This window comes from Schistocerca americana, chromosome 1, assembly GCF_021461395.2.
Source record: "Schistocerca americana isolate TAMUIC-IGC-003095 chromosome 1, iqSchAmer2.1, whole genome shotgun sequence".
In the NCBI taxonomy this organism is placed as follows: domain Eukaryota; kingdom Metazoa; phylum Arthropoda; class Insecta; order Orthoptera; family Acrididae; genus Schistocerca; species Schistocerca americana.
In genome coordinates this window covers 1,197,871,539-1,197,892,289 of record NC_060119.1, presented here as the reverse complement: position 1 = coordinate 1,197,892,289, position 20,751 = coordinate 1,197,871,539, and the positions used below count along the sequence as shown (strand labels likewise).

General features: G+C 43.6%; 1 protein-coding gene across 3 annotated transcripts in view; it reads left to right on the top strand.

Moving 5' to 3' along the window:
* Nucleotides 1-17,251, top strand: part of LOC124619779 (toll-like receptor 2) — a 119,865-nt gene extending 102,614 nt beyond the window's left edge. For 2 of the 3 annotated variants that reach the window (XM_047146369.1, XM_047146377.1), the window contains 2 exons: nt 3,764-3,968; nt 14,287-17,251. In XM_047146369.1, the coding sequence (XP_047002325.1) occupies nt 3,764-3,968; nt 14,287-14,571 (490 nt within the window). In that variant the 3' untranslated portion in view covers nt 14,572-17,251. The remainder of the gene's footprint in view (nt 1-3,763; nt 3,969-14,286) is intronic. The other variant, XM_047146381.1, reaches the window with a different exon arrangement.
* Nucleotides 17,252-20,751: the final 3,500 nt, after the last annotated feature.

Genomic DNA, 20,751 nt, shown 5'->3' with positions numbered 1-20,751 from the left:
TTACCCTGAACACGGTTTGACTCCCCCTGCTGCTTATCGGCTGGCGATGTTCATCAGAGTGCCTAAAACTACCGTCTATCCTAAGACTCAAATGGCTCAAATGGCTCTGAGCACTATGGGACTTAACATCTATGGTCATCAGTCCCCTAGAACTTAGAACTACTTAAACCTAACTAACCTAAGGACATCACACACATCCATGCCCGAGGCAGGATTCGAACCTGCGACCGTAGCAGTCCTATCCTAAGAAATCCTGTTGTGCACTCCACAAGTACTCTGCTACCGAAATAGCTACTCCCTTTTTGTAGTGAACCATAAAAATTTTCAATGTAAGTCCTACAAACTCCCACACGATAACGTAAATCTAGAAATCCCTATCCGAGACCTTCACAGAGTCGGCAAATACTTTTGTGAAGACCCTCCACTCAGCTGCAAACCAAAGGACCCTGGTCAGCTCTGGGAAGAATGCCAGCAGTCTTCACCACCTCCTCCAGCCACCTGTATGAACTGAGGGTGGCCTCAAAAGCCATGCGACAGTCACCGTTGGTGCCAACGTAAGCCACAACTTGTAGACGACTACACCCTGCGCACTCGACAGTAGCTGGCGACTGCGCCTCCGCATCACGGATGAGGCGCCCCAGCAGACATACCGAGTACACATTGGCCTTCTTTCAGAACCTGAACGCCATCTTCCCAGGGGGCGCCAAAACACACCTAGCGTTGGCGCTCCCAATAACTAGTAAAACGGTGCCTGTATGTGCCAGCTCGGACCCTGCTGAAGAAGCAGCCATATGTCCACTCACAGGGTGAATATTCGAGGCCAGGCAGACAGTGTCCACACTGGCCCTCTGCCTCGAGCGACGCAAATACGTTATCAACAGCCACTGAACGTAAATGTGTTAGCAACAGCCACTGAACGTGGTGTGTAGGTGGATCCACCACATTGGTTACACTGGGATGTGCCTTGGAAGGAGAGCCCTTGCAACGCACCTGATTCTCCGTCACCACCACAACCCAAGGCAGCAGCCTGAATGTGGCTGGCCATAGCCAAAACCGCATTGAGCAGTTCGCAAACTGAGGCCAGCTCCTCTGCATCCGCACATGGCATGCGCACATCCCAGCAAGACTAACTGAAAATGTAAATTCTGAAATCAGGCAGAATCGTAGATATGCAACTTGCTACCCTCCTTATGTGTTACCAGTGGACGCTTATGCGTTGATGAGCTATCCAGCTGGCTGTTCAGCGAGCAACTATTGTGTGCAATTAAAATATGTCAGTTCAAGTAGTTCCGGTCCTTTTCAGATTGGTAAGACATAATGAGAAGATATGAAATTTCTAGTGTTCCAACTGTATACAGGATCACCAATCATATAAGTTGCGTGGACATCACAGAAACATCATGTAGTACCCATATTCCACCCAATAATCAAAGGACGAGCTGAGCTCCTTCCAAAATCAAGGAATGTTATGGACAATTGTCAATTACTGTAATGCATGCGAGTGTTCCTGTCAATATCTCGACCAGGTGGAGTGCTGTATATCGAAGTTTTACGAGAATCAAATATGGAGCGATGCCTCGGACAGGAAGTCAGCTCTGCAGTGCACACCACAGTATCAAGGGAGAAGAGTTTTTGCCTTCGAACAGGAACAGTTGACATTTCGTTACGATAGGATTTAACCTTCAGTCTTCAACAAGGAGCTGGAAATTCGAGCAAATGACGATGTTTTCAATCTATGAGAGAACGTGAAAAATATTCGAGCGGAGTGCCGCTTTAGCGCAAAGTCATAAGGACGGCCTAAATTCATTGATAACCGCCCGCACCCCTCCCCCCCCCCCCCTTTACAACACCATTCTCGTCAATCGCACCCCATGACACTGTTTCAAGGCACGGCGTCACCCATGGTATTGCTTGGCAGAAGAGGCTACGTCCAACAGTTACAAATCATTTTGGCCCGTAGAAGTCTGACAGTTCCCCTTAAGATGACCAATTGAAATCTGGATGAAGAAATAGAGACTCGTTTACATATTCCTTCAAGACAACGCTGCGTTTAGGTGATGGGCTATAATGTAGAATTGATAAATGCTATTACTTAGATGTCAAATTACAGTTTCTGTGAGGCCCGCAGGTAGCCTAATTTCTATGTATACCGAGGTTAACAAATTTCGAGAATTATCTAAGTCGCAGAAAAGTCAAATAAAATGTGCATATGACATATTTTGCCGTTAAGTCTCATTCTGAGGAGTTCGGACATCTCATGAATCCAGCCCCGAACACAGCAAATCCGCAAGCCAGTCAGGAGATGGACGCAGTTCCCATAATCGAGATTCAGCAACGCTAACTACAAGATCGGAAGATACTGACTAACTGAGACCGTATTAACGCCTATAGCTGCTAATTAAACAGCTTTATTCACTACCAGTATATCTGACAATCTTCAGATAAAAAAGTTGAAATTAGTATCTGTGTGTAAGCAGCGTATCTAGTGTGTACTGCCCTGATTATAGGTGGTTGTTTTAATTCTCTTCAAACGACCAATTTCAGTAAACTGAATGGAAGAAATCTACACGCCTGAATCGGTACGTCGTGAAAACCAGTTATTATGTGAAACAGCAGACACAAGTAGACGGGTAATAGGTTACTATGTTTTAGCCTCGGCTTGTTTCATACATCAGTGACTTCCACAGTTTGCCGTGTCATTTGTGTACAGTGTAACCACAATGGCAGTTGAATCTGTATAGATTCGTGGGGTTAGCGAAAGGCAATCGGAGTAATACAGCCGCATGATGACTGAAGTAATAATAGTACGTGGATATGGGTAGTTCAGTCAGCATATTAGTGTTATGGATGGTTACTGGTGAACTGTGGCTAGCCTGTGTCGTTAATGAACTACTGACACACAAACTCAACGTCGAGTTTGAACCTGAGGACAGTCATGTCAAGCGAAAGTGTTAGTCACAATGTCATTCCTGCGATATATGTCAGGTTCTTATCTAATTTTCTAATTTCTTATCAGTAGTTCCCATTGCTTAATTCTGGTAATTACAGAAGTATATGTTCTCCACATCTAATTATCTCGCTATTAATATTCCAGCTGGAAACACACATTGGAATTTCTCATATGGATTTAGATCATAAAAGATCTTTTATGCCAACGAGTAATTTTGTGCTAGCCCGCCCGGTTGGCCGTAAGGTCTAACGCACGGCTTTCCGGGCGGAAAGGAGCGCGTGGTCCCCGGCACGAATCCGCCTGGCGGATCTGTGTCGAGGTCCGGTGAACCGGCCAGTCTGTGGATGGTTTTTAGGCGGTTTTCCATCTGCCTCGGCGAATGCGGGCTGGTTCCCCTTATTCCGCCTCAGTTACACTATGTCGGTGACTGCTGCGCAAACAAGTTCTACACTCACACGTAAACCACCATTACTCTACCACGCAAACATAGGGGTTATACTCGTCTGGTGTGAGACGTTCCCTGGGGGGTCCACAGGGGGCGGAACCGCACAATAACCCTGGGTTCGGTGTGTGGCGGCGGAGGCGTGAAGTGGACTGCGGTAGTCGTCGTGGGGTTGTGGACGACTGCGTCTGCGGCGGGGACGGAACCTCTCCGTCGTTTCTAGGTCCCCGGTTAACATACAATACAATACATACAATTTTGTGCTGCTGCTTGTCCTAGTATTTCTTACATTTTTTGAGCGTCATTAGTTTGGTCGTATTAGAGAGTGAGAGACATGTGACATGCTTCTGATCCTTGATGTTTGTAAGCAGCAGCGCGGACCGCCATTGGGTGGTCGGAGAGCTGCTGCAGAAGCTGGAGCACGCCGGGGATTCCCCTGAGGAGCCGGCGCTGCGACTCTGCCTCCACGAGAGGGACTTCCCGCTGGGCTCGCTGATCGCGGACAACATCGTGTCCTCCATGCGCAACAGCCGCTCCACCGTCATCGTTCTCTCGCAGGCGTTCGTCGACAGCCAGGTGAGCGAGAGCAAGCCACATTTAGAATCCACTGAGCTGTGTTACGTCTCAGCCCACATACACTCCTGGAAATGGAAAAAAGAACACATTGACACCGGTGTGTCAGACCCACCATACTTGCTCCGGACACTGCTAGAGGGCTGTACAAGCAATGATCACACGCACGGCACAGCGGACACACCAGGAACCGCGGTGTTGGCCGTCGAATGGCGCTAGCTGCGCAGCAATTGTGCACCGCCGCCGTCAGTGTCAGCCAGTTTGCCGTGGCATACGGAGCTCCATCGCAGTCTTTAACACTGGTAGCATGCCGCGACAGCGTGGACGTGAACCGTATGTGCAGTTGACGGACTTTGAGCGAGGGCGTATAGTGGGCATGCGGGAGGCCGGGTGGACGTACGGCCGAATTGCTCAACACGTGGGGCGTGAGGTCTCCACAGTACATCGATGTTGTCGCCAGTGGTCGGCGGAAGGTGCACGTGCCCGTCGACCTGGGACCGGGCCGCAGCGACGCACGGATGCACGCCAAGACCGTAGGATCCTACGCAGTGCCGTAGGGGACCGCACCGCCACTTCCCAGCAAATTAGGGACACTGTTGCTCCTGGGGTATCGGCGAGGACCATTCGCAACCGTCTCCATGAAGCTGGGCTACGGTCCCGCACACCGTTAGGCCGTCTTCCGCTCATGCCCCAACATCGTGCAGCCCGCCTCCAGTGGTGTCGCGACAGGCGTGAATGGAGGGACGAAAGGAGACGTGTCGTCTTCAGCGATGAGAGTCGCTTCTGCCTTGGTGCCAATGATGGTCGTATGCGTGTTTGGCGCCGTGCAGGTGAGCGCCACAATCAGGACTGCATACGACCGAGGCACACAGGCCCAACACCCGGCATCATGGTGTGGGGAGCGATTTCCTACACTGGCCGTACACCACTGGTGATCGTCGAGGGGACACTGAATAGTGCACGGTACATCCAAACCGTCATCGAACCCATCGTTCTACCATTCCTAGACCGGCAAGGGAACTTGCTGTTCCAACAGGACAATGCACGTCCGCATGTATCCCGTGCCACCCAACGTGCTCTAGAAGGTGTAAGTCAACTACCCTGGCCAGCAAGATCTCCGGATCTGTCCCCCATTGAGCATGTTTGGGACTGGATGAAGCGTCGTCTCACGCGGTCTGCACGTCCAGCACGAACGCTGGTCCAACTGAGGCGCCAGGTGGAAATGGCATGGCAAGCCGTTCCACAGGACTACATCCAGCATCTCTACGATCGTCTCCATGGGAGAATAGCAGCCTGCATTGCTGCGAAAGGTGGATATACACTGTACTAGTGCCGACATTGTGCATGCTCTGTTGCCTGTGTCTATGTGCCTGTGGTTCTGTCAGTGTGATCATGTGATGTATCTGACCCCAGGAATGTGTCAATAAAGTTTCCCCTTCCTGGGACAATGAATTCACGGTGTTCTTATTTCAATTTCCAGGAGTGTATTATAGTGATAGGCAAGAATAAAAATTCTAACGGCCATGCAAAGATTTTTAATGCTACGTGATCCGAAACAATATCTCAGATGTCATTTATAGCACATACTTTCCTATTACAGAGAACAGCAGGTGTTGTTGTGGTCTTCAGTCCAGAGACTGGTTTGAAGCAACTCGCCGTGCTACTCTATCCTGTGCAAGCTTCTAACCTACATACTCCTTAATCTGAGTAGTGTATTCATGTCTTGGTCTCCCTCTACGATTTTTACCTTCCACACTGTCCTCCAATACTAAATTGGTGCCCCTTGATGCCTCAGAATATGTCCTACCAATCGATCCCTTCGTCTAGTCAAGTTTACCACAAATTTCTCTTCTCTCCAATTCTATTCAATACCTCCTCATTAGTTATGTGATCTACCCATCTAATCTTCAGCATTCTCCTGTAGCACCACATTTCAAAAGCTTGTGTTCTCTTCTTGTCTAAACTATTTATCGCCCTTGTTTCACATCGATACATGCCTACACTCCATACAAATACTTTCAAAAAAGACCTCCTGACACTTAAATCTATCCTCGATGTTAACAATTTTCTCTTCGTCAGAAACACTTTACTTGCCATTGCCAGTCTACATTTTATATCCTCCCTACTTCGAACGTCATAAGTTATTTTGCTCCCCAAATAGCAAAACTCGTATACTACTTTAAGTGTCTCATTTCCTAATAATCTAATTCTCTCAGGATCACCTGATTTAATCCAACTAAATTCCATTATCCTCGTTTTGCTTTTGTTGATGTTCATCTTATATTCTCCTTTCAAGACACTGTCCATTCCGTTCAACTGCTCTTGCAGGACCTATACTGTCTCTCACAGAATTACAATGTTGTTGGCAAACCTCAAAATTTTTATTTCTTCTCTATGGATTTTAAGTCCTACTCCAAATTTTTCATTTGTTTCCTTTACTGCTTGCTCATTATACAGGTTGAATAACATCGAGGCTAGGCTACAACCCTATTTCACTTCCTTCCCAACCACTGCATCCCTTTCATGCCCCTCGACTCTTATAACTGCCATCTGGTTTCTGTACAAATTGTAAATAGCCTTACGCCCAACGTATTTTACCCCCGATACCTTGAGTGCAGTCTTCCTCTGTGAAACAGCTTTAGAAAAAGACATTTAGTATTTCGACCTTTAGTCTGTCATCATCTGTTTCAGTACCATTTTGGTCACAGAGTGTCTGGACATTTTGTGTCAAAACAAAATGTCCATACGCTCTGTGACCAAAATGGTACTGAAACGGATGATGGAGTCTGTCATCATCTGTTTCAGTACCATTTTGGTCACAGAGTGTCTGGACATTTTGTATCAAAACAAAACGTCCATACGCTCTGTGACCAAAATGGTACGTAAACAGAGGATGACAGACTAAAGGCCGAAATACTAAATGTCTTTTACCAAAGCTGTTTCACAAAGGAGTACTGCACTGTAGTCCCTTCTCTAGACTGTCGCACAGGCGAAAAAATGGTAGATATCGAAATAGATGACAGAGGGATAGAAAAACAGTTAAAATTGCTCAAAAGAGGAAAGGCCGCTGGTCCTGATGGGATACCAGCTCGATTTTACCGCAGGTCTCTAGAAGAGCGTAGCGTTCCAAAAGATTCGAAAAGGGCACAGGTCATCCCCGTTTTCAAGAAGGGACGTCGAACAGATGTCCAGAACTCTAGACCTATATCTCTAACGTCGATCAGTTGTATAATTTTGTGACACGTATTATGTTCGAATATAATGACTTTTCTGGAGACTAGAAATCTACTCTGTAGGAGTCAGCATGGGTTTCGAAAAAGGCCATCGTGTGAAACCCAGCTCGCGCTATTCGTCCACGAGACTCAGAGGGCCATAGACACGGGTTCCCAGGTAGATGCTGTGTTTCTTGATTTCCGCAGTGTGTTTGATACAGTTCCCCACAGACGTTTAATGAACAAAGTGAGAGCATATGGACTATCTGACCAATTGTGTGATTGGATTGAAGAGCTCGTAGATAACAGAACGGTTCATGTCATTCTAAATAGAGAGAAGTCTTCCTACGTAAGAGTGATTTCAGGTGTACCGCAGGGGAGTGTCTTAGGACCATTGCTATGCACAATATATATAAATGACCTTTCGGATCACTGAGGCTTTTTGCGGATGATGCTGTAGTATATGGAGAAGTTGTAACAATGGAAAATTGTACTGAAATGCAGGAGGATCTGTAACGAATTGATGCATGGTCCAGGGAATGGCAATTGCATTTCAGTGTAGGCAAGTGTAATGTGCTGCGAATACATAGAAAGAAATATAGTTTTCGTTTAGCTACAATATAGCAGGTCAGCAACTGTAAGCAGTTAATTCCATAAGTTACCTGTGAGTAGGCATTAGGAGTGATTTACAATGGAATGCCCATATAAAATTAATCGTCGGTAAAGCAGATCCAGATTGAGATTCATTGGAAGAATCCTAAGGAAATGCAGTCCGAAAACAAAGGAAGTAGGTTAGAGTACACTTGTTTGCCCACTGCTTGAGCACTGCTCACCAGTGTGGGATCCGTACCAGATAGGGTTGATTGAAGAGATAGAGAAGATCCAACGGAGAGCAGCGGGCTTCGTTACAGGATCATTTAGTAATCGCGAAAGCGTTACGAAGATGATAGATAAACTCCAGTGGAACACTCTGCAAGAGAGACGTTCACTAGCTCGCTACAGGCTTTTGTTGATGTTTCGATAACATACCTTTACCGAGGAGTCAAGCAGTATGTTGCTTCCTCCTATGTGTATTTCGCGAAGAGACCATGAGGATAAAATCAGAGAGATTAGAGCCTACACAGAGGCATACCGACAATCTTTCTTTCCACAAACATTGCGAGACTGGAATAGAAGGGAGAACCAATAGAGGTACTCAAGGTACTCTCCGCCACACACCGTCAGGTGGCTTGCGGAGTATGGATGTAGATGTGGATGCAGATGTAGAAATATCAAAGACAGTATTCCGGTCAATATTGTCAAAAGGTTTCTCTGAGTCTACAAATGCTATAAATGTAAGTTTGCCTTTCCTTAATCTATCTTCTAAGGTAAGTCGTAGGGTCAGTACTGCCTCACGTGTTCAACATTTCTATAGAATCCACACTGATCTTCCTCGAGGTCTGTTTCTATCAGTTTTTCCATTAGTCTGTAAAGAATTCGTGTTAGTATTTTGCAGCTGTGAATTTTTAAACTGACAGTTCGACAAATTGGTTACCTGTAAACCCTTGCTTGCCTACTCCCGGTGCCTTGTTTCGACTTACGTCTTTCAGTGCTCTGTCAAACTCTTCACGCTGTAGCATTTCATCTTCATCTATGTCTTCTTCCATTTCCAAAATACTGACCTCAAGTACATCGCCCTACGGAAATCCAAGATCTCACTTACATAAATAAAACAAATTCTTGCCCTGGTATCACTTGTCAGACATTAGTACTACAAGGTTGTTGCGCTCTATGCACAGGGTATTTGAGCGAACACGTATAGACACTAGAAATATCTTCAACACCCACAGATTGTATTGAACTTTATTAGTTTACAGCGTTGGAGGCATATTATGAAATCCGAACTGATCTTCTCTTTCTCATAATACTTAGCATGGAAGAATTAAACAGAAGACAGAATGAATTAGACTTACAAATTATGCGCTAAAAGATAGATCTGTCCCACAGCGAACGATTGCATAGAACTTAACACAACAAATTGACTTGGAACGGTCTTACCGGTAATTTGGTGCACTGTACAAGCTATTCAGTATCATGAATCTACATCGAACGAAAATGATTCATCAGAACAGCGTGTTGCTTCTAATGTGGTTCTGGTACAAAACATGTCTTCTTACTCCATGAACTGTTCACTTTAGTCCCCTATATTGTTTAATGGTTTATTTCCTCTTGAAACTAGAAGCACATGGCGAAGTCTACAGCCAAGACCTGTAACTGGCTGAAAGCCAACCGCCCATCAAAGACAATGTTCCCGATCCAATCGCGATGCAAAGTATTTACAAACGTACCAGAATCAATGTATAACAATGCTGGCTAGTTAAATACCTGTCAGACAGCTGCAAAATACATATTGTTGATCTTAAAAAACTTGAAGTAGGTTGCCTCTAAAATGAAAGAGCCCAAAACAGACTCCTGTGAACATGTGCTCTTTCATATTTTTCGTTTCCTGCGATATCACTCTGATTTGCTTGGTACTTAGTTACGTATCGTCCTTTACAGTATGAGCCCCATTTAATACCCCAGCTCCTACACTTCATTTCCACATTGCCTCATAGTTCATACAGTTTACTTTCTAACTAAGTCCCTGTTGCGCGTCCAAAATTGTGTCGTCACTTGGCTTTAATATCTAGAAAAGAAAGACCTAATTCCAGAAGCTCATCTTGTCTATGTCAGAGCAGGAAATGAACAATTATATTGATATGTTTTCAACTTGCGGAACTTAAAAGTCATCACGATGCTTGCTACCTACCACCGAGTTAGGATAAAAATGAACTGGTTTGCAACTGTACTGCAATCACCACTATTTTTTTGATCCCCTGGACGTTAAAACAAGGTGGGACGCGGTTCTTAATAGGGAGTGTAACCACCGTGGACACAGTGCGTACTCTGCCATGTGCTCCCATGCTTGTCACAAGGTAGGTAAGGAGTTCTTCTGGTAGGGCGTTCGATTCCTCCATCAGCACGGTTGACAACTAAAAATGGTTCAAATGGTTCTGAGCACTATGGGACTTAACATCTGAGGTCATCAGTCCCCTAGAACTTAGAACTACTTAAACCTAACTAACCTAAGGACATCACACACATCCATGCCCGAGGCGGGATTCGAACCGGCGACCGTGGCGGTCTCGTGGTTCCAGACTGAAGCGCCTAGAACCGCACGGCCACGCCGGCCGGCGGTTGACAACTGCTGGACGATAGTTTGCACATGTGGAATGATGTAATATGTCTCCCCAAGTCATCCCACATGTGCTTGCAGCAATTTAAGTTGCGAGAACAGGCAGGCCAGTTCATTCGCCCAATATCCTCTTGTTGCAAGAAATCCACCACCTTCGCTGCTCGATCAGTCGCCCATTATTGTCTATAAAAATTAAGCCAAACCGCAAGTCCTTTCTCGCAATGGACTTGCAAAATAAATAAAGTCCCGACACTTCCGATACGCGGTCATTTGCCATTCAAATTCAAAGACCTTCAAGGATTACAAATTAGTTTTCTTGAGATAGAGCTCCATACTCCACTATGTCCCCATCAGCAGGAAGGAAGGAAAATGAATGTTTAAAGTCTCGTCGACAAAAAGTTCAGTACAAGTGAAGCACAAGCTCCGATTAGAGAAGGACGAAGAAGAAAAGCGGCCATGCCCTTTCAAAGGATATTTTGCGGCATTTTCTTGGATCGATTTAAGGAAGTCACGGAAAAACCTAAATATGGATGGACGAATGCGTGCCCAATGTTCATTATATGTCACGTCGGTCTCAACACCCAAATCCAGTGTGCAACAGTTTCCCCCCACTATATCTTCCAGCTTGGTTCCTGTTGGTTGTAGCTGTCACCACTTACGTACCATGCCACTTATTCCCAGTCTTGTGCATTTTTAATGTATTTTTACTTCTCTTATTGACCAACATTAAATGAAAATTGTTATAGAATAAATCGTACTTACACTCGTATGAAAATGACATAAAAACACTGCATACTTTAAATGAATATGGTCTTATTAAATATTAAGCTAACATAAAATATTTTGTTACTAACCTAATAGGAATTACTCTGGCCATTACTAATGTTAATAATTGTTATTGACATTTAGAAAGTACTGCATTGAGTTTTGTATACTGTGCTGTCTGCAGTAAGTGTTGGTAAGTGTGAATAGTAAGTACCCACATTAGTCGACTTGGCTGATGTTCCATGCACAGACTGACCAGTGCCTGCTTGCTACGCCACTTGGACCTTCTAATATTAGGTTGCTGCTGCAGCTGCTCCCACCATTTAAGCATTTCAGTCGCTCCTAAAAACATACCGGAATCTGTCAGAACAACAGCATCCCTTTGATACTTCTGTGTTGGGTATAAAATGTTCTGTTTCACACAGACAGGCTTCCTGTCCTGCAATACTTCTAAAGGACTACCCCAAAAGTTTTCTAAATTGGGTCGCGATCGCTGCTTAACATTTTTAATTTCAATTGCCTTTGATTCAGCATTGCCCACGGAAATTTTGTATCAAATTGAAAAGTCCACATGCAGGACTATTTGTGTGTCTTGGAATGTCTGTCCACACTATTAATAACATTCACGGACAATAGAAAAATGTAGGTTCTCACTAGAAGCCGATGGTGAACGGAGGGCTTGGAGACCGGGACAACATTCAGTAGACTCCCTTCATATAGACCTCAAGACGGTGGGTCTCCATCCTGACGAAACACAAATCCAAACCAAGTGAAGATGGGTAGGGCGGATCCCAGTTCATTGCGAAACTAACGCTGAAAAAGAAAAAGAAACGTTAGCTCTGCACTAGTCCATGACATTCCTGCTGGAGCTCGTATCTGTCCCTTGGCAACATGTGCTCAGCTTTGTCATGCCTCTAATTTCACACCACCTGGCTAGTTCCAGAGTATTGGAGCTCTAGCCAAAATGAAGAAAAGAAGTCTCATCGACGAAGTGGCTGTTAGCGATATGTTATCTGCAGAGAGAATCTGCCATCGGTTGTTGAAATGCATTTTCTTCTTGGTCTATGACTTCCATAACCTTATTAAAGGATCTGTTATGGTTCCATATGAACTCATATCTGACAGAATCGGGTACAACAGAGACCCATCCAACTTCTCAAAAACGTTTACATAATGTGTCAGAAGACTTGGGTAAGGATGAAGAATAGCATCCATACCCGCAGGTTCCTTGAGCGATTTCGGGACTCTCCCATCCTCCTGTAAGCAATTACAGCCTGCCTTACTTAGTGGGATCTTACGGGTCGTCCCAGCGAGCACCAAGGGAGAATAGCTGGCTGCCCTCACTCCGCAGGAAAGAGAGAGTCAGGACCCGCCAAAAAGAGAGACGTCATCAGTGCAGTGGCCGTCTGAACAAATCAGGATCCTGTGATGGAGACTTGACAGGTAGCAAGAAACGGAGCCATTTGTCAAGGAATTTCAAAATTATTTTCTGATTCACAGCAAACCTGAACTGAGCTGCGTCCCTTCCCAGAACACTGTAGTGGTGTGGTACACTTTCGAGAGTATAGCAACACCCGAATCATGTTAACATCCATGTTCCCCCAATTGCTTTTTTGTTTTCATTTCGAATGCACTGTGAGCCTCTTTGCAAGGGAGTAAATACACTACTGTCCATTAAAATTGCTACACCAGGAAGAAATGCAGATGATAAACGGGTATTCATTGGACAAATATATTATACTAGAACTGACATTGATTACATTTTCCCGGAATTTGGGTGCATAGATCCTGAGAAATCAGTACCCAGAATAACCACCTCTGGCCGTAATAACGGCCTTGATACGCCTGGGCATTGGGTCAAACAGAGCTTGGATGGCGTGTACAGTTACATTTGCCCACGCAGCTTCAACACGATTCAACAGTTCATCAAGAGTAGTGACTGACGTATTGTGACGGTTGCTCGGCCACCATTGACCAGACGTTTTCAATTGGTGAGAGATCTGGAGAATGTGCTGACCAGGGCAGCAGTCGAACATTTTCTGTATCCAGAAGGGCCCGTACAGGACCTGCAACTTGCGGTCGTGCATTATCCTGCTGAAATGTAGGGTTTCGCAGGCATCGAATGAAGGGTACAGCCACGGGTAGTAACACATCTGAAATGTAACGTCCACTGTTCAGAGTGCCGTCAATGCGAACAAGAGGTGACCGAAACGTGCAATCAGTGGCACCCCGTACCATCACGGCGCGTGATAAACCATTATGGCGATGACGAATACACGCTTCCAACGTGCGTTCACCGCGATGTCGCCAAACGCGGATGCGACCATCATGACGCTGTAAACAGAACCTGGATTCATCCGAAAAAATGACGTTTTGCCATTCGTGCACCCAGGTTCGTCGTTGAGTACACCATCGCAGGCGCTCCTGTATGTGATGCAGCGTCAAGGGTAACCGCAGCCATGGTCTCCGAGTTGATAGTCCATGCTGCTGCAAACGTCATCTAACTGTTCGTGCAGATAGTTGTTGTCTTGCAAACGTCTCCATCTGTTGACTAAGGGGTCGAGACGTGGCTGCGCAATCCGTTACAGCCGTGTGAATAAGATGCCTGTCATCTCGACTGGTAGTGATATGAGGCCGTTGGGATCCAGCACGACGTTCCGTATTACCCTCCTGAACCCACCGATTCAATATTCTGCTAACAGTCATTGGATCTCGACCAACGTGAGCAGCAATGTCGCCGTACTATAAACCGCAATCGTGATAGGCTACAATCTGACCTTTATCAAAGTCGGAAACGTGATGGTACCCATTTCTCCTCCTTACATGGGGCATCACAACAACGTTTCACCAGGCAACGCCAGTCAACTGCTGTTTGTGTATGACAAAGCGGTTGGAAACTTTCCTCATGTCAGCACGTTGTGGGTGAAGCCACCGACTCCAACCTTGTGTGAATGCTCTGAAAAACTAATCATTTACATATCACAGCATTTTCTTCCTGTCGGTTAAATTTCGCGTCTGTAGCACGTCATCTTCGTGGTGTAGCAATTTTAGTGGCCAGTAGTGTAACTGGCCTGAGATGTGTCATCATAGACATTACTGTAGTTACGGAATGAAACCGTTTTGGTCGCAGTGGTGCCGCTGGGAGCTGGAGTTGGCATCTGTCAAGGTGTCGCACCTTGTGCTGCTGGAGCTGACGCGGCTGGACCGGGCTTGTCTGCCGCGCCACCTGCGCTACCTGATGGACACCCGCACCTACCTTGAGTGGCCGCAGCAGCCCAAGCAGCAGGCCGTCATGTGGCGCCGTCTGCGCGCAGCCCTGGCCACCCCTGCAGTAACCGCAGCAGGCGCAGAAGAGGGTGAGGCGGGGACCACTGACGCCAATGAACAGGGCAGTCGCACTGCAGTCCAGGCGTGAGCTACAGCACATCAACACCCGTACTCAGCAAGCCACATTACAGTGTTTGGACGACGATACCACTGACGCCACCACCGTTTTGTCACTTCTCTGCTGCATTCGCGAACTGTGCATGGGAAGATTCATCTGTCGATGAATGAGTTCTAATTTCTGATATTTCTTTCGTCATTTCCAGAGATGTATATGGGAGAAAATAACATGTCGCCCAACTTTTCCTTGAGCGCAAGCTCTAGTAATTTCATTTACAATGTTCTGCATCATACAAAAGACCCCTCTTGTAGTGAGAGACAACGTAGTTTGCAGTGCATCTCCGTGACACTCTCAAGTTTGCTAGAAGATACGCTCTTTGTCGGTTTCTGTCTCTTCCGTTAATCTTCCTCGATAAAAAGCTTTAGACCAATAACAAGTAGGGCATTTTGTGGATGAATTACATTTCCTTACGATTGTTCCACTGAATCTGAGATGGGCACCCGCTTCCCTAAACATTATTTTATCTAGTCATTCTCCTTCAGCTCGTTCAGGATGGTTACTCACAGGTATTTTACGATTGTCACTGTTTCTGGCGATTTTTCACCAATAGCGTAAAAGAATAGTATTGGATCTCTTTGCCCATCCGCGCTCGTATTTTATACATCGTCCATGCCACCTTTGCCACCAGCTTACATGTAAAAGGCGCCTACTACCTTCAGGAGTCCCTAAGTGGCAACACATTACAACACTGTCTCTCTGAAGCCAAGCTTTATAGTGATGCGAGCATGGAGGACTCCAGCTCAAGAACACAAGCATCAGTAAGCATAATACTACGCGAAATAGGTCTGTGACAGAAAACTGAAACATAAAAAAGTCTGTTTCATTTTTCACTAGACCTCACTGGTATTGTAGTAAAAGTTAGTAAAAGTAAAAGTATTATGGCATAAGTAGCTGGGAAACACCGATGAGGAGGTTCAGTTTTCTAATTGGACAAGTTTTTCCAATCCTTAGTACCCACAGACAATTTTCCTGTGGGAAGTTTGAGAGCTATGTGCTTTGCAAATGTATCTGTTATGTGTGGTGACTGTAAGGGGTGTATGTATAATGCAGTCTCATGTTCCTGTTGGAGATGATGAGAGAAGGAAGAGTTTGAAACCTGTTGCCAGTATGTAGCCTGTCGAAGAACACCAAGGGGGTCGCCAACCTTAATGTCGCGAAACGTAATGTCCCCATCTGACACACGGGTTAGCAGCAACAGTTTCTCAAGTTGTTGCTTTATAAGACACTGCAGAGAGTTTTGTAATTGAATCCAGAATACTGGCAGCAAGATTGGCGATAAGGGACTTCGGCCGGTCACCCCTGCTGCCCCTTCTGTCATAAGGCCGAAGAGAAAGTCGTCAAGAGCATGCAGTGTACACCGATGGTCACCCTGCCAAGTGTTGGCCAAACACTTAGGTGATCTGATGGGAACTGGTGCACCCATCTCGGCAAGAACGCTGGTGAACAACGGAGATATTAACGTCTCCCGCCATCCTCCCTCATAAACGTCTTCATGTCGATTTGAACTGTTGAATCTTAGTTCATTTATGCATTAATTCTCAATTTCTGCATTAAGACGTTTTCAAGTACCATTCATTGACTGATTGGCTTTCAGAATCCTGTGATGACAGTTACTGCCGTAATGTGCTGTTGCATATGTTGTACATAGCGCGTCAGTACTAAAATATTTACGTGACCAAACAGCTGACAAATGGCAAATGAAAATTTCCTAACTACGAAACTGTGCAACAGTACATAAATAATCTAAAATCAAGAGCTAAACAGCACCTGCAATCATTCATCGATACTGTGTACCTGACTTCAAAGATGAACAATATTTAAGACTGAGTAACGAGTAAAGCATTTTTGTTCTAATGACTTTTGTTTATTTCTAACTATTTTTTGGCTTACTGGCCCATTTGCAGAAAACAACTGACTAGCAGCAGGTGTGCCCTCATAAACTTTAGCATTCTAGCCATATACCTTCTAATACTGTAATATTATGTATTTTAACTATTTATTGCGTTTAATATTGTCCATTGTGTAAAGTGTCATTTACATTTCCCCAGTGTCTTGTATTTTCTTATATAACAATTAGTGTCTCTTGTGGACGCTACTCAGTTGTTTGCTGAAGATGGCCCTTAAGCCGAAAGCTAGTTAGAAACATACAATAAACAGCTTATATATTATTCAGCTCCAAATATGGAACTGTTTAACCAAGACATGTTCGAAAATTTCAGAAACAAAATAAATCGCAATATTCCTCAGTTACAATTTCAGTTGTGTCTATCATGGAGATAACTATAAATACTATTTGTAATTTGCCAACTGAATGATGATTTTGTTTTGAACTAAACATGTTCCATTTATTTATATTAGGTATCATCAATAAAGATATTTTTTTAACTGAGAATACTTTGTTATGAGGCATTTTTGTTACTAGCAGCACAGCTAAGTTACCATACTTTTGCAATTATAATATTGTGAATAAAGTTGTAGGGTTGTAGGCTACTTCCCCACCTAGAAAAAACACACCAATCAAACTTTCAAGTGATATCATGATGTGGCAAATGCAGATGAAACTTCATATATGTCAATTGCACACTAAAAACCAAAAAGATGTAACAGTTTCATATAGGTTGCAGATAATTTTCCTTTACTTTTGCCTTAAATGTAGAGCTCTGTCATTTGTCGAACAAGGCAGGTACAGATTCAAAATATATAACAATATTATGTTGATTGACGAGTTGAAAGTTATTGTTATAAGCTAGAATTTTTTTGTTAGTGTGCTTGTCAATCACATTGTGTAAGTATGTCGCAGTGTAGATTTAGATTTTATGATCTTAGTTTTATTGGATGCTGAAATGTAGCTTATCAAAACATGTACTTAACGATCACAGTACTAAGCTAAATGGTATTTGCAGAACATTGAACAAATAATATAGAAAGTAGATTTAAACGTAGAGCAGACCATACTGCCTGACACATGGTGAAGGATAATAATACACACTTCCCGTTTAAAAAATGAAGCATTGATAAAGGAAGGTGGAAAGGAAATAAAACTTTACATGTTGAGAGTGTATGTCAATATATTCGGTGATTACAAAATCGAATCAAATTTACAAAGAATTTGGCAACATGAGACCATTTATCAGTATGATGTTTCACCCCTTTGTCCTGGATGTATGCACTGATTTTGTTAAATATCCATTGAATCCTGTCGTTAATGATATTTCTGATTTCTTTCCATCTAGAAGACAAGCGGCTATGGTTCATGACACCAAAAGTCACAGTTTTCCCTGGAGCTGTAGATTAGAATAGATTAAATGTACTTTTGGTTCCTATTAGATTAAATGTAATTTTGGTTCCAATGAATCCAGGACGTAGATAATCACAGTACACAAAAAAATACAATAATTATTTATAAAATAAAAACAGATATGCCAATATACTATCCACAAATCCTAAGATAGTGGTCCTCATAAATGTAGAATAAGTCAAACAGTCCTGAACATATTTAGCTTAACATAAAACAAAAAACTCGTCACAAAGCCTATAAATATTCAGTACACCCAGGTGCTTATGATAATTCTTAGGCATCATGCATCATCAAACATAAAAATCACTTTTATAACACTTGCTTTCTGTAGTGTATTTGTACAGAAGTCAGATCTGATTTTATAAGCAACACATTCACATCAGTTCCTATCCATGAACTATGGGCCATGCCATCGTTGCGGAGGCTGGCATACCTCAGCAATACAAATAGCCACACTGTAGAAGCAACCACAACTGAGGGGTATCTGTTGAGTGGCCCAGCAAACGCTTGGTTCCTGATGATAAACAGTAACCTTTTCAGTTGCTGCAGGGACGTCTGTTATGCTGATTGACTGATCTGGCCTTGTAGCATAAACCAAAACTGCTTTGCTATGTTGGTACTTCAAATGGCAGAAAGCAAGGGGAAAATACAGCTGTTTTATTTCCCGAGGAGAAGCAGCTCTACTGTATGGTTAAATGATGATGTCACCCTGTTGGGTAAAATAATCCATAGGTGTAATAGTCCCCCACTCCGACCTCTGGTCAGGGGCTACTCAGGAGGGTGTCATCAGGAGAAACTAAACTTGCGATCTATGGATTGGGCTGGTAGATCAGGAAATTTAAAATGGGAAATTGTTGGGTTAAAGTCAGATACATTAGGAGTTAGTGAAGTTCAGTGGCATGAGGAACAGGACTTTTGATAAGGAGAATACAGGGTTATAAACACAAAATCAAATAGAGGCAGTGCAGGCGAGGGTTTAATGATGATTAAGAAAATGGAACACAGATAGGTGACAATGAACAGCATTGTGAATGACATTGTAGCCAAGACAGACACGAAAACCATACCCACCACAATAGTACAACTTTTTCACCCAACCAGCTCCGCAGATGATGAGGAGATTGAGGACATACATGATGAGATAAAATAAATTATTCAGATAGTTAAGGGAAATGAAAATTTGATAACCATTGGGGACTGGAATTTGATAGTAGCCCAAAAAAGAGAAGAATGATTGTAATTGAATATGGACTGGGAGAAAGGAATGAAAGAGCCATCCACCTGGTAGAATTTTTGGTTTAAGAGTTATGAAAGAAGTTTGTATAGGTGGAGGACATGTGGAGACACTGGAATGTTTCAGATTGATTATATAATGGTGAGACAGTGATTGCGGAACTAGATTTTGAACTGTAAGAGATTGCCAAGGACAGATGTGGACTCTGAGCACAATTTATTGGCTATAAACTGTAGACTGAAATTGAAGAAATTGGAAAAACGTATGAATTTATGGAGATGGGACCTGGATAAACTAGATGAACCAGAAGTGGTTGAGAATTTCACAGGAAGCATTGGGGAACGAGTGACAAGAACAAAGGAAAGGAATACAACAGAAAAAGAATGAGTAGCTCTAAGGGAGGAAATAGCAGAAGATCAGGTAGGTAAAAAAGTGAGAGCTTGTGGAAGTCAGGGGGGTACATAAGAGATACTGAATTAAGTCAATGAAAGGAGAAAATATACAAATGCAGTAAGTTAAGCAACCGAAAGGGAACACAAATGTCTAAAACATGAGGTTCACAAGCAGTGCAAAATAACTAAGCAGGAATGGCTCGAGGACAAATGTAAGGATTTAGAAGTCTACATCAGTATGGGATAGGTGACATTGCCTGTAAGAAAAGTAAATAGTCCTTTGGAGAGAAGAGAACCACCAGTATGAATATCAAGAGCTCAGACGAAAAACCAGTCATAAGCAAAAAGAAAAAGCTCAAACCTGGCAGGTGTGTGTAGAGGGACAATACAAGGGAGTTGTCCCTGAAGGCAATATTATAGAATTGGAAGATGATGTAGATGAAGATGAGATGGGAGATAAGATACTGCGTGAAGGATTTGACAAAGCATTGAAAGATCTGAGTCCAAACAATACTAAAATAGTTGATAACATTCCGTTAGAACTACTAATAAACCAGTCATAAGAAAACTCTTCCATCTGGTGAGCAAAGTGTATGAGACAGGAAAATACCCTGAGTCTTCAAGAAGAATATAACAACTCAAATTCCAAAGAAAACCGGTGTTGACAGATTTACCGAACTATCAGTTTAATATGTCATGGTTGCAAATTATGAACACGATTTATTTACAGAAGAATTGCATAACTAGTAGAAGTCGAACTCAGGAGAGATTAGTTTGGATTCTGGAGAACTTCACGAATGTGTGAGGCAATACTGATCCCACAACTTCTCAAAGAAGATGGGTGAGGGATAGGTGAACCTACATTTATAGCATTTGTAGATTTAGGGTAAGCTTTTGACAATGTTGACTGAAATACTCTCTGAAATTTTGAGGGTGGCAGGGGTAAAATACAGGGAGCAAAATGATTTTTACTAGTTGTACAGTAACCAAATGGCGGTTATAAGAGATGAAGAGCATGAAAGGGAAGCAGTTATTCAGAAGGAAGTGAGACAGGGTTGTAGCGGGTCCGTGATGTTGCTCAATCTGTACATTCAGCAAGCAGTGAAGGAAACAAAACAAAAATTTGGAATACAAGTTAAAGCCCAGGCAGAAGAAATAAAAACTTCGATGTTTGCCGATGACATTGAAATTCAATCAGAGACAGTGAAGGTCTTGGAAGAGCAGTT